This window comes from Carassius auratus, chromosome 28, assembly GCF_003368295.1.
Source record: "Carassius auratus strain Wakin chromosome 28, ASM336829v1, whole genome shotgun sequence".
Lineage (NCBI taxonomy): Eukaryota > Metazoa > Chordata > Actinopteri > Cypriniformes > Cyprinidae > Carassius > Carassius auratus.
The window spans coordinates 12,264,268-12,279,773 of record NC_039270.1 but is presented as its reverse complement, the minus strand read 5'-3'; the positions used below and the strand labels follow the sequence as shown (position 1 = coordinate 12,279,773).

The window sequence follows — 15,506 nt, the reverse complement described above, 5'->3', positions numbered from 1 at the left end:
AATGACTTCTCACTGTTTAAAAGGGGTATAAATGCAATCTGATATTCACAATCCTTAACTGTAGTTTGTGTTTGGTTGTCCAACAGAGTCATTGTTTAGGGAAATGGTTGGACTACATTGTTTAAGCTGTATAATTATCTGAGGAGTACCAGTTCATGAGGATAATTTGCTCTGTATGTTTTTTGATTCACTAAAAAGATCCAGCTGACAATAGGCTTTTAATTGGGAGTCGGACAATGGCCGGTCTGTTGTCGCATGTGACTCTTACTGCTTTTTCATTTCTATGTCAGAAATAGTGAAAGTAGTATGTTTGTATGTGGTTCCATATTGAGGATGTGTGTTTGGTTCATTAAAAAGATTCAGCTCAGAACAGTCATCATTTAATTTTTCACACTTACATTCAGTACAGGATACTGTTCGCATCAGAATCGAATGTTATTGTTTTTTCTGTATTGTTTAATGGGGCTGAATAAGAACCCGTTCTCGATTCCAAAGTATTTGGCACTGTATTTGCCAAATCTAAGCAGAAAATGAACATATCTGTTCACAACACACTTTTCCTTGAACCGCAGGGATGTATCAAAATAACTGAGTGCTTCATTATAGATGAAGAACATGCAAATCTGTTTAATTAATACAAAGTGGCCTATTATAATAAACTTCCCAGACAAAAGAGGTCATTAAATGGATTATTCATCTCGAGACACAGTCAACCCATACAGTATAAACAAACAAAGAGAATTTCCCAAGTGCACCATTATCACACTGAGAAAATGGGAACAATTTGTAATGTTTGAGTCACTTTGACTCGTTAATAGAGAATCAACTTTACTATCATCCATATATATATATATATATATATATATATATATATATATATATATATATATATATATATATATATATATATATATATATATACACACACATACACACACACTTTTTTACTCAAATTAACACTAGAACTACCAAGGCAGTCATTTTGACCGTTTTAAAGATTTGCAATGTAATAACTTTGTTGAAATAAAACCCATATAACTACAGTTCCATGACTTTTCTTAAATTAATGTAAATTTTATTTTAACATTGTTATTTTATTAAAATTACAAAACACAAAAGAGTTCTGAGTATTTCTACCTTAAATGGCCATAGCGGTCAATTTGACCGCACATATTTACAGGCGTTGTATCTCCTCAGCGCTTTTTCCCACCGTTAAAGATGTGCGTAGCTGTTGCCTAGCAACCTTTCTCTGGCAGTTTTGTATGCTTTTGCTAAGCTAAAACTTAGCTTTACCGTCAAAATGGCAACAAGAAAGAAAATGACTGTTACTGAGGTTTTATCCTTGCTTGAGAACATTGATGATGCAGAGTCTGATGCAGGAGCAGAGAGCGATGTCTCTTGGTCTCTTGACAGTTCGTCGGACACTGATTCTGAGTGATTCTGAGTGATTCAGAGTTTATTATCTGTCCTAATATAACATAACTATTTATTCATTCTAGATTTCATTAGAGGCTGCATAAAATTGTTTCCGATTCGTGTGGTCCAAACATTTCCGATAATGCTAAAGCATTGTAAACTCCAAAAGCCAAATGTATTGAATAAAGACAGTAGTAATCATTTCCAAAATTCACAATATGTTTTTATCTAACGAAATATTCTGCTTCATTTTATATTTGTTGACATTTTGACTTTCAAAAACAACATTTTAACTGCGGTGAAAAACTTTGATCTCCAGCTTGCTGGATGCAAATTGCGGAAAGCAAATTGCGGCATGCACTTTTGTGGGAGGTCTAGTAGCTCTTACACAATAATATCACGAACATATTATATTATGTATGCTTAAACTACCCCACATTTTTCATAAAACATGACCATAGAAGCTTTGAAGTAAATATAACATGACAAAAATGACATTCACTGCTGTCTGGTATGAGCAGTCAAAATGACCGCTATTGGCAATTCTAGTAGTTATAGAATTCCGGTAGTGCTAGTGTTAAATAACGTCTCTAGGTTACGTAACCCTAGTTCCTTGAGGGAACGAGACGCTGCGTCAATGCGCTTTGGGGAATGCGCCCAGCGTGCGCGACTCTGAATATCATGTGAAATCAGACCAATGGAAGAGCGGCGGAGTGACGTAAGCGACCCGGAAGCTATAAAAGCACGTGCCACACAGCTGGCGTCAGCTTCGAGTACCAGCAAGCGCCGGCAGGGGTGCCGGGGGTATTGCTCCGAGACGCAGTGTCTCGTTCCCACGTAACCTAGAGACGTTCCTCTTCAGGAACTCGAGCTGCGTCAATGCGCTTTGGGGAACGAGTACCAACGCTGCCAGACTACCAAACCCCTGCCTAATGTGTATCCGAAGAGCACAACTTAGGACAGGAGGACGGAAGCGCCTGGAGTGACTGGCATGTCTAGGTCATAGAATTTAACAAACGTAGAGGCCGTGGACCACACCGCAGCATTGCAGATGTCCACCCTTGATACACCTGCTAAGAAGGCCTTGGAGGCCGCCATACCCTGAGTAGAGTGAGCCTTGGCTCCCGACAGCGGGGGACGACCAGAGGACTCATAGGAAGCGTTGCTGGCCTCGACTATCCAACGACAAATAGTCTGCTTAGAAGCAGGAGAACCCCTCTTGGGGGGACCGTAGCATACAAGCAATTGGTCGGTCTTTCTCCACAGGGCAGCTCTGTGGACGTATGCGTCCAGCGCTCGAACTGGACACATACAATTTAGCTTCACCTGGTCGGGCTCCCGAAAGGGAGGAGGACAGAAGGCCTGCAGCACTACAGGTTGTGGTGTAACAGAGGGAACCTTAGGAACATATCCTGCTCGAGGGTATATGAACGCATTAGTCATGCCTGGTGCAAACTCAAGATAAGTAGGGGCCACAGAGAGGGTCTGAAGGTCTCCTACTCTCTGCAGAGAGGTGATAGCCAACAGAATGGAGGTTTTAAGTGTGAGATGTCTGTCTGAGATATCTTGAATAGGTTCAAACGGGGGTGTGCACATTGCCTCTAACACCACAACCAAGTCCCACGGGGGAATACGGGACCGTACTTGAGGTCTCAGCCTCAGCGCACCGTGGAGGAAACGTGTAACTAGGGGGTGTCTTCCTAGAGACTGGCCATCGAGAAGGGCGTGGTAGGCCGCAATAGCCGCCACGTGGACCTTCAACGTGGAGTGGGTCAACCCTGCAGAAAGCCTAGCCTGTAGAAACTCCAGAACTGTACCAACCGGGCAGTTTCCACCTCAGGGCGTACAGTTTCCTCGTTGAGGGAGCTCTGGATTGGAGAAGGGTCTCAACAACCTCGGTTGAGAGACCGGCTGCTAACAGTTGTGCCCCCTCAGGGGCCACACCCACAGCTTCCACAACTCCGGGCGAGGGTGAATTATCATACCCTGCGCCTGCGAGAGTAGGTCTGTCCTGATCGGTTATCTCCCACGGAGAGCCGTCGAGGCTAGATCTGAGAACCATACTCTGCCCGGCCAGAACGGGGCTACTAACAACAGACGGACCCCATCCTGGCGCACTCTCGCCAGAACTCCCGGGAGCAGAGAGATGGGGGAAATGCATACAGACGAAGCCTCGGCCAGGTCTGTACCATAGCGTCCAGTCCCAGAGGAGCTGGATGAACTAGAGAGAACCAAAGGGGGCATTGTGACGTCTCTTGAGATGCAAATAGGTCTACTTGAGCCCTGCCAAATACTCTCCATATCTGCTTCACTACTTCTGAAGTCTCCATTCCCCGGGCCTCGGCCCCTGCCTCGACAGTATGTCTGCTCCCATATTTTGTTTCCCAGGAATATATACTGCTCTTAATGAGAGGAGTTTGCTCTGGGACCACATCAGGATCTGGTGCGCCAGCTTGTACAAAGGGGCGCGAATGCAGACCTCCCTCGTGGTTGATATAAGAGACCACCGATGTGTTGTCGGTGCGCACCAACACATGGTGACCCCTTAGGTCTGGGAGGAAGTGCTTCAGTGCACGATAAACTGCTAGCATTTCTAGACAATTGATATGCCATGTTAGATGGCGATCGCTCAACAGACCACGGGCAGGGTGGCCACTCATGACTGCAACCCAGCCGGTGAGGGATGCATCCGTTGCTAGTGTTACACGGCGACAAGGAGCTCCCAACACCGGGCCCTGTTTCAAGAACCAAGGTTTCTTCCACATGTCTAAGGCACGGAGGCAGCGCCATGTGACCTTGATAGTGCGAAGTAGATTGCCCCCTAGGGGAAAATCCCTTGGTCTTGAGCCACCACTGTAGGGGTCTCATGTACAGCAGGCCAAGAGGTATCACGTTGGACGCAGCTGCCATCAGATCCAACAATCTCTAAAATTGTTTGACAGTGAGTGACTGGCCTTCTTTGACTCTCTCGACTGAGATGCGGATCGACTCGATACGAGCAGGAGACAATCGTGCCTGCATCGCGGTCGAATCCCATACTACGCCTAGATAGGTGGTTCTCTAAACCGGAGAAAGCACACTCTTCTTGGCGTTCAGTCTCAAACCCAGCTCCCCCATATGTGCGAGGACGACATCTCGATGCCGAACTGCAACCTGCTCTGACTGAGCTAAGATCAACCAATCGTCGATATAGTTGAGAATGCGGATGCCCTGCATGCGCAGGGGGACCAGAGCCGCGTCTACACATTTTGTGAACGTGCGGGGTGAGAGTGCAAGTACAAAGGGAAGTACTCGATATTGGTAAGCTTCGCCCCCGAAAGCGAACCTCAGAAACTTCCTGTGTTGTGGAAGGATGGATATGTGAAAATATATGCGTCTTTGAGATCTATTGTGACAAACCAGTCCTCGGACCTGATCTGAACTACAACATGCTTGATTGTGAGCATTCTGAATTTTAGTCTCATAACTGAACGATTTAAGACCCTCAAGTCTATAATTGGACGCAACCCCCCATCCTTCTTTGGAACTATGAAATACCAGCTGTAAAATCTGGACTCCCTGTCCTGAGGAGGGACCACCTTGATGGCCTCCTTCTCTAATAGGGTTTTCACTTCCTGTTCCATAACCAGACCCTGCCTGAGGCCGACTATCGTCTGAACGACCCCGTTGAATACTGGCGGCACGGAGCCGAACTGAATATGGTAGCCTTTTTCTGCTGTGTGCAGGACCCATCGAGATACATTTGGCAGTCTCTCGAGACTGATTTCTGGTGTAAGAGGCCCCCGCAGGGGCGGCGAGCATCTCAGCCCCGCTACGTGCACGAGCGGAAGATACTGAGAGTGATGCTCGCTGGGACCTGCTGCGCCCTGGAACACTGGCAGGGTTGGCAGATCGGCCCCCAGAGGGCGCTGAGGTGAGACGGGCACCGTGTACTGTGGTTTGTACCGCTCTACCCCAGCAGAGGCTGCCCTCTAAAACCCTGGGCTCTTGGCATCAGGGTTTCTTGGCTGAGGACTTCTTAGCTTCGATAACTGCCCTGAGATCTTGTTTGGGCTTGGAAGTCCTCGGCCGAGAGCGTCGCCGAGACTCTCGTTTTTGGGCCTTGCGGTACGAGGAGCTAGGGTGCGGCTGGGGCATCTCCCGCCCAGATGACCCAAGGGAGCGACGAGGGAGGAACTTATGGAACGCCGCCGCTTGTTTGCGGGCCTCCTGAAACCTGTCGACGACAGAATTGACTGCGTCGCCGAAGAGAGATCAGCGGTCCTTCTTAGCTCTGAAATGTCTTGGGACTTGATCTCCTCTCCCTCATCTAGCTCCTTAAGCAGGTCGGATTGGTACGCCTGTAACACCGCCATGGTGTGCAGACACGCACCAGCCTGACCTGCAGCCACATACCCTTTGCCCACCAAAGCCGATGTTGCTTTGAGTGGCTTTGAGGGAAATGCCGGGGCCTTTAGAGACGACGCCGCGCCAGGGGACAGATAGCTCGCGAGCGTCTGTTCCACCCGGGGCATCGCTCTATAACTGTGCTCTTCCATCCCCACTACGTTTCCATAGTAGTCTGACGAGGGGATGTAGAGGCGGGCCGAAAATGGATGTTTCTGACTCTAGGGATTGGGTGCCGGATTTGGCAGAAGTGGAAGGAGATAGGGACTGGCCTGTCTCCATTCCCTCCACCAGATCCACGAAACCCACTCGTGCGAACCCCACGAGTGCAGCCGCCGTTCTGCCTCAGCAGAAACGGGACCATCACCACGGGGAACGCTGGCCAAGGCCCCCTTCCTAGAAGAGGGAACGAAGCAGCCGCACCGACATACGCTCACAGTGCGGGCAGTCGGCCCCCTCGAGAGCCGACTCAGCGTGCTTCGAACCCAGGCAAACCACGCACAGGCTGTGTGTATCCCCACCCATTATATATCTCGGGCAGGGAGGAACACACAACCTGTGTGCTTGACTTTCGCCTTGCTCTTTGGCATGTCTAGGAGCTCTTAACTGGACAGACAACAGTAAATAAGACTCACAAGACAAACAGTTTGACATTCACACACAGAGCGCTTGCTGAAAGACGCGAAGCTGACGCCAGCTGTGTGGCACATGCTTTTATAGCTTCCTGGTCGCTTACGTCACTCTGCCGGTGACGTCACGCTCTTCCATTGGTCTGATTTCACACGATATTCAGAGTCGCGCACGCTGGGCGCGTTCCCCAAAGCGCATTGACGCAGCTCGAGTTCCTGAAGAGGAAGTATGGCTCTCTCATGTACTGAAGTAAAAAGCACTCATTAATACCTGTTTTAGTGTCAAGCTTGTACCTGGACCTCACGTCATTAATACAAAATAACTTACATTTAAAATGTTTTAAATCCTATTTTTTGTATGGCCATCACATTTAAAAAAAGGTTTAAAACCTTAGGCTGGGGTCATGCAAAATAATTAAAGGTTCTCTCTTGAACTGCACCTTTTTCCCTTTTCATTCTCCTCATTTTGCATGATATCTCTGTCTCTGTGTTTACCTTTTTTTTTTACTAATTGTTTTGTACCTGTCACTTTTTCCATCAACCATCTACTGTTATGAACAGAACTGTCTCAAGTGTTGCAAAACATCCACCTCATTGTACCTTTTTTTTTTTTTTTTTTTTTTTAGCGGGTTGATTAAAATCTACAAATTTCATGGATAGACTATGATCAGTATAGCAAAACCATGGTTAATTTGTGGTCATTATGGTTTTTGGTTTACATTTTCATAAGGGTTGAATTGTTATCTGCCCTAGCTCCCTCTAAACATATTACAATTATTTTATAACATTGTTTGCTAAATTACTACTGTAACTTTACAGTAGGTACTAATGATGTAATTCAGAATACAGTATTTTGAGTGAAGATAGTAATTTAGTTTAGTTTACAGTATTATTAATCTTCTGGCTGCTACTGCTAAGAATCCTGCCATCTTCAACTGTTACATTGTACTGATGGATTCTGAGTGGTCTAGTAGTTGATTGGCTGATTACAGTGTTTTCTTTTTTTTTTTAAATGGCCACTAAGCAACACTAAGATGAAATGACAGATATTTATTGAAAGTACAGCAAAAACATGAGTTACTTCCTTTAGGAGCAGATGGCTAGTATGCTGTAATCTTCTAAGCTACTAATTACAGTTGTCTTGTAGGAGAGGTTGGGCCTGCGTCACACATTTAATCAGTGTTTCATGACAACGTCGCGTGTTCAGGCTTGCTGATGTCTGGACTGCAGGCCAGGTGTTTGCGCAGAACTTTTTTGTCAGCAGTTGGGTGATAAACAGTAATTTTCGACTGTTGTCAGTGATTCATCATAAAATTTACGTAAAATGAACAAATGAACCAGCTAGCAGCAGATGGAGGGTGGGAAAAACAGAGATGCGAATGCCAAAAGAGAAGGATAACGTAATGTAATGATGTCTCAGAATGACAGTGAGAACACAGGTAACAGCTTAAGCGAGGCAACATGAGTGACAAACTGTCGGTCCGCACATCAGTCCAGAACTGCAGTGAATGCAGTAGGCAAAACTACATCTGCTAAAACTGCTCACAAATGTTTAAATTACTGGAGCGAGAGGAAGATTTAGAGGGAACATGTGTGTTAAGATGAGGTGGTTGATCTTTTTTAATGTTAAAATACTTTCTCTTATCACAGTTTAAAGGGATAGTTCACATCAACTTGCTCTCAAGTTGTTCCTTTCTCCTCTTGAACACAATAGTAGATATTTTGAGGTAACCAAACAGTTGATGGTAGCTATTAACTTCCATAGTAAGAAGAAAAAATGCTATGGGAGTCAAAGGCTTCTATTAACTGTTTGGTTACCAACATTCTTCAAAATATCTTCTTGTGTGTTCAGCAGAAGAAAGAAACTGATACAGGTTTAGAATAACTTGAAGGCAAGTAAATGATGACAAAACTTTCATTTTTGAGTGAACCTTAATATGCAGTTGCAATTTTAAACTGTACTGTTTATTACAGCATTTCATCAAAGTAACAATGGGTGGGACTCTCTGCTTTGTTGACCGATTAAAAATACAAAAATTTAGTGACACTGATGGCATAGAAAATGCATATTTGACTGTTCGTTTAGGTGGTGTGTGCACACCAAAAGCAAATTGAATTATTAAAGCGAGTAGATTATATAGAAAGTACATGCAAAAACACAATATTTGCGATTTATGCTTAAAAAATAAAATAAAACCAAAGGTCGCTAAAGTATAAAGTCACAGATTAAATAAGAATAAGAAACTAATTATAATCAACAGGACAAAATAACTACAGTAGAACAAATACTGTAAATAAGAAATGCTCCATACATTGTATAATGTAATCAAATTTATAAAAACACTGCTTATTCTCGACTGTGTAAATTAAATATATATTTTTTCTTATCAAAGTTACAAAAGTGTTTTAATCAAGGGCAGTGAAAGATTTTCTCTCTTTTGTTATTTGATTAACATGAATGACTACTGTCACTTTAAGAGCTTCCCGGATCCAATATACCATGTTTGCATCTGTGATTTCTTTCTCATTTGTTTGCTTTCAGGTACATGTAAGACCTACATTTCTGTGTTTATGAGGATATTTACAAAGACGGGCATTTTAACACATATAAGTGTGTGTATTTAACTGTAACCTATAAAGTGACTGAATGACTGTTCAATACACCCGCACTCTATGAGCACCATCTTCACATGAACATATAGTGAAATGACTTGAAATTTCACTGCTGACTGTTTCAATGTCTTAAAATCACCTGTTTTTAAACCACAATGCTTAAAAAAGCGTGCAAACGCTAAGTTGTCATGACCACTTAGCACAGTTAAGTCATACGAGATGACAGTCAAAACATCTAACGGTTGACAACTTACTACCAGTTAATTGTGTCTACCAGTATATAGCCCATCCCTGTTGCTAGCAACACCAATGTAAAGGGTTTAATGCCTAAAGAATGCTTGAACTTTTAAACTGTATACCTTGAATGCAATGCAATTTGGATAAAAGCATCTGCCATATGCATAATTGTAAAACAACCATTTTAGTGGCTTGGCCTTTTGATTTTTAAGTGGTCATCGGATACCCATTTTCCAAAAGTTTATATGATTCTTTTGAGTCTTAATAAAAAGTATGAAACATAAATAGGTTAAAATTTCTCAATGGAAGTGTAAAAAAAAAAACACTTTTGTTTTTACCCTGTGAAAAACAGCTCTTTTCAGAGGAAACCGTTTTCTAGCATTTTCCTTTAAATGTTAATGAGCCCTGCTGACTCCGCCCCTCTCTTCTGAGCCACTGTCTGAGGGACTGTTTAGCCGCATTCATTGTGAAACTTGCTAATCAGCACATTATTAGGAAAGGCCATTGGCAAAGATTCATTAGAAAACCTTAAACTCACTTCTTCTGTAGGTGAGGGTGGATCACGAATGATTCACGCAAACATAAACGTATTTAGGTAGATCGGGGGTGCATTCTCTTCAAAAACAAAAGTAATCCACTGCATTTTTAGCGGCTCAGATGTCGGGAGTAAACGACGACTGCTGTGTTCATTATTACATCCAACAACAGAACACCTTGATCACTTAGGAGTCATTCTTTTCTACATCTGCTTCGGTGGTGAAACAATGGTGGACTGATGACAGTCACTCAGGGCGGGTCTAAGGTAAGACACCAGTCCAGTCTGTGCTGAAACGCTGTCAACCAAACTATTGTGGGAGGGGCCTGTCTATGTGATGTCACAAAGACAGGCATCTGCGATCAGCCCGATTTAAGAAACGGGTAAAGATTTTAGTAAAAAAAAAAAAAAAAACACTGGGTGGATTTATATCAATATAGGGTGGTTGTGTACACACATTGCCAACACACATTTCAGTTTAAACAGCTTGCAAAAGTGCATGCAATGACCCATTTAAAGATGTATAAATTAAATCTGTATTATATATATGTTTAGTTTCATGTTGAGTCAAACATTCTGCTTCAATATCTGAGCATTCAGTTCATGGTGCCCTAAAAAGTGTTGGTTTTTAGATAAAGTTTTTTATTACATAAAGAAATATGCCCTGAGTTGTCTTTACATTCAGTCTGAAGGTGAGGTTTTAGTAGAAATCGACTGGAGGTATTTGTCTTAGAACTTTAAATGGACCACTAAATCAAAGACTTTGCTTCTTTGATGGAAACTTCAAATGGAGATCCCTAGTGGACAACCAAACCATCTGGCCTGACTGGAGTTGCTTGATGGTGATGGTTTGTTTGGATCTTCTGACTGAGAACAGCTTGCTGCAGTTGGACATATGCTGCCTCCCAAATCTGTTGGCTTTATCAATATTCGTTAACGCAGATGATTAGCTGGACTGGGTGAAAAGAGGGCATCGTATCCCAGGAGTTAACATAAACTGATTCATCTCATGTCATAGCAAATGGAGTGTCAGCTTTGGGAAGTTGTTGCTGGGAAGAGTTTTTTCTTTCCTCTATTGCATGTTGTGAGTCATCATTCTCTAAACAGTTTCACCATTGATTCTAAAAAGATGATTTTTGTGCTAGTCAAAGTTGGTTTATGCTAAACTAGCCGATGGACCAGCACAGCCATAATGTAAAATTAATCATATTTACACTATATTTCGCAATATTACTGTTTTACTATATTTTGATCAAATAAATGCAGTCTTGGTAAGCATTAAAGATTTCTTTCAAAAACATTTCAGAATCTTACAGACCCCAAATGTTGTGTGTAGTGTGTTCAAAATACACTTACTTATATTGTGCCTGGAAGTGCTCTTGTACAAAGCTGTGACATACACCAGGCTGTGTCTGTGGCGGGGTCAGGGTATCAGAGACAGCCTTTTCATGACCTCCTTCTTGATCCTGAAACAAAACAAAAAGGTAAGGAAGACATTCAGAGAGATGGTGCCTTACTGGACACACTTCCCAGGTGTTAATAAAAAGTGCTAATGAGAACATCAAACTGATTTCTGCATCACTCAGCGAGACAATATTGCACTCTCATTCTTACAGTTTGTTTGAAGTTTTACACTGGCAGTAGTGCACTTGACAACAGCTAAAAGAAAAACAGGAGGATAAAACCCACAGGGAAAGGCGATTCGCACTTCTCAAGGTCGAAAAACAAGATGGTACAGATGGTATACTATGACTTATGATTGTAAGTCAATTAAAGAGAGAAATTAAAGAAAGAGGAAGGTGTATAAACTTCAACCGATTGAAAAATTTCAACTAGTTTCATCATCAGATTGGTGGCCACCGAGATCTAAATGAATTAACAATTCTACACACCTTCTATCATCTTTTTTAGAGTATGATAATCTAATATAACCAACATCTGAGGACCTTTAATTAACCAGAGTCAGACGACAACTTGGATGCATTATTGATACACCCACTGCAACGTTGACTAAAACCCCCCCCTAAACATTCTTCATTTTTCAGTATTCTTCTACAATGGACATCTAATAAATGAATATATTTAAGTAATATAATCTAATTACACAATGTGATGATTAATTCATAATTAATTGCAAATTCACGCGTCAAAAAGATACAACAAAAAATAGTTTTATGAGAGATATAGTTTATTTGATTAAACATAGAATGTAATAATGTATTACTTATTTAGATATATTTACAGACCGTTTATTGCAGCTCAGATGTAGCATGAATGCATTTACACTGAAATCACAATGGCATAAATATAATAACTATATTGTGTCTACAATATAACAAAATATTAACTTTTTGATTATTGAATTATTGCATAAAATCAATATCACATTAGTAGTAAAATCAATAACAATGCAATTCAGGACAAAACAGCACTTGTGCTATTATTCTCATTAATACTGCACTCATTGTGTGTGGCATATTAGTATTTCATATGCTATAAATATGCCCGAATCTCTTGGATATTAGTGGTATATAACTGCATTCTATAGACTAAATCACAGTGAGGTGTTGCCCTGCATCAAGTTCGTCACTAATAAACTGTATGAAATGTAAGATGAGCTACTTAGATCTAATAGGTTAGATTTCTTACATTTATATTTACACTCCTGACTTTTTTCATGGCCATAGGATTAGCTTTTTAATGATTTCATATAAACAAGTAGGTCAAAGCTCTGTTTTACTTAAATCTGTAAATATTCCCTTAAACGTAGATCACACAACTCAGACTTTTACTAGCAGCTTAAGAAAAATACTTTGAAGCGTATTGACCTTATCAAAACTTTGCAGTTCAATTCGGTCGTTTGGCTCTTTTCAAAGGAGTCTGGCAAAGCAAAGTGTTTGAGAAAGACACTCCCCACGATTCCTTGCTGTCAGCTGAGTCACGTCTGCCCCCTCACTGACAATCTGAAAGCTTTGGAAATTTATGGTTGGAAAGTGGTTTTACATGCAAAAACTAGAGACACAGCAAACTCTTGACTATAAACTCCATTTTTTCCAGTGTATTATGGAAACTTTACTTTTGATAATACACCACCCAAGAGTTCAAATAAAAGGGAGAGTTGATTAACCTCCTTACTTTGACCCAAGAATGTGCTGTCTTTATTTTCTCCCTTTTCTACGTTTCCTAAATAGCCACCTTTGTTTTTAATACCACTACCTGTTTTTCTCTTTCCCTCTTTTTTTATGCTCTAGTCTACTTAATACTCCTCAGCTAATAATTAGGGCCTTGAGTGTTATGCAGAATGGTACTCAAGAGCACAAAGAGGAACAAATCCTCTTTTCAGTTTCTAAAGGCATGAGATTCAGTGGTGTCACTGGAGTAGATGCAGAACTCTGAGTCCAGGAGTTAAAAAAAGAGCAGTGTAGTGCTTTCAATATATTCAAATATTCAGTGTTGGGGATTACACAATAAAAGTAATATGAGTTATTAGTTCCAGAAATGTGAACATACTTCACATTTACTTCTTAGATTTTTTTTATTATATCATCACTCCTGATAACTCCCCCTCTCCCTCTCCCTGTACGCCTGCACTGTTGGTAACAGTTTGGGGGAGTTATCAGCAGTGATGATATTACTGTGCTGAGGTCGAAGTGTTGCGAAGTGCTCTTCCGCCATACATTATATTTATCATTTTCTATCCGCTTAGAAAATCACCACGTTTTATTTTGGGTCACCATACTTACTCGTGTAATTACTTATGTTATGGGGAAAACATGGAAGTGTTTGGTGGCTTCTAAATTCATCCCTGTTTGGATCCTAAGGAATGAATGGTGCTAAGCTAAACGCTAACATAGTGGTGCCGCGCTACAGCGATTAATTGCACACAATGAGATGGGAGAGGTACGTACAGTATCAACTCTAAGTTTAGGGAAGAACATAGTGAAATATGGAAAAAACGGTGGTGTTTTCCTTTAATGCTTAGATTAATTAATTTAGTTAATATAATAAATTATCTGATTATCCTAAATCAGACCTAAATCAGACCTAAAAACCTAAATCTGATTATCCTAAATTATCTGGTTTATTCTGTTCTGATTAATTGCAGTGAATTTGTATCATCCTAAACAATCTAATTAATTCTTGTCTCATTGATTCTAGTGAACTGTATCATTCTAAATGATCTGATTCATTCCAATCTCATTGACCCTAATAAATCTCTCTATCATCTTTCATATGTTCACTGAAAAATCTGATGCGTTCCAGTGAATAATCTTGAAAACCCTCAATGTTTCTGTGGCAAAAACATAAGATTCTTATTGAATTCTACATTATGTAGCTAAATACATTTTCTAAAAAGTAATTTGACTAACTACTTAAAGCTGTAGCTTGTCGAACTACAAGCTATAACTTATACGCAAAATCATTATCATTTTACTGCAGGATGTATAGCAGAGGGTCTCTAATGGAATGTTAATTATCTCAATTTTGCAAATAATAAATTAGTCGAGCATTGGGAATTTTGCAGCATCAAATTTATGGCTGCTGTCAAAGAAGTGAAAGCAGCCCCCACCCCCCCACCCCCTTAAGAGCCCTGTGATGTCCATTGAGAGCCCAGTACTAAGTTAGTAAGTCCCACAGGCAACACCATGAAATGTAGTGCTGTATACGGATACACATTCCATTGTTATCTGTGTAGGGCAAAAAGGAGGAAAAGAATTCAGGCCATTATTCAACAAGTGGGCTTATCACTTCACTAAATTCTTCTGCCTGCCCCAGCCTGGTTAATGAGTGTCAAGATCTCAGAAGATAATGCTCCCATACCCTTTGGGAATGTGTCTTTTGATAGTAACTCAACTACTGCTGGAAAGACAGAACCTACGGTCAAAGGACTCATGTGAGAATTGATTTAACAATAACAGTTATAAGTTATAACAATTACGTGATCAAATTAATCATAAAATATTTACTGATCTTGCAGATTATAAATGTGACGTGACACTGTTAAATGAATAGTTCACTCAAAATGTTGAAAATTTGCTGTAAATTCACTATTATGCAAGTTGTAGATGAGTTTGTTTTTAATCTGCACAGATTCTGAGAAATGTATCATTACATCACTTGCTCACCAATGTTTCCTCTGCAGTGAATGGGTGCCGTCAGAATGAGTCCAAACAGCTGATAAAAACATCACAATAATTCACATGTAATCCAACACAGCTGCAGTCTGTTCAATCAGTTAATGCCTTGTGAAGTGAAAAGCTCCATGTTTTAAGAAACAATCCATCCAGACATTTTAACATTAAAACATTGTTTATTGGTGAAACCAGTGAAAAACATCCCGTTTAAAATCATCAAAATCCACCAACATATTTGTTTAGAACAGTTTGTTTTCGCTTGTTATTCATTTGTTAATTACAAAAATGCAGCTGTTCACCTCACAAGAGTCATGTGGATTACTTGTGGACTATTGTGATCAGCTGTTTGAACTCTCATTCTGACGGCACCCATTCACTGCAGAGGATCCATTGGTGAATAAGTGATGTAATGCTACATTTCTCCACATTTTTTCGGAGTGCATTTTCAAAATTATTTTCGGTTTTAAGATATACCTTTAAACTGTTTGCAAGTTTTTTACTTTTAAATCTGTGGATTTACTACTTTCTCTTTAAGTCACAGTTCATTTAACAAAC

At 40.9% G+C, this 15,506-nt stretch overlaps 1 protein-coding gene across 1 annotated transcript in view; it reads right to left on the bottom strand.

Annotated features, from left to right (window-relative positions):
- The window catches only part of LOC113046802 (ubiquitin carboxyl-terminal hydrolase 43-like), an 88,879-nt gene that overhangs the window by 50,045 nt on the left and 23,328 nt on the right, over window positions 1-15,506 (bottom strand). The window contains exon 3 of the mRNA XM_026207804.1: window positions 11,173-11,282. Coding sequence (XP_026063589.1) covers window positions 11,173-11,282 — 110 coding nt within the window. The remainder of the gene's footprint in view (window positions 1-11,172; window positions 11,283-15,506) is intronic.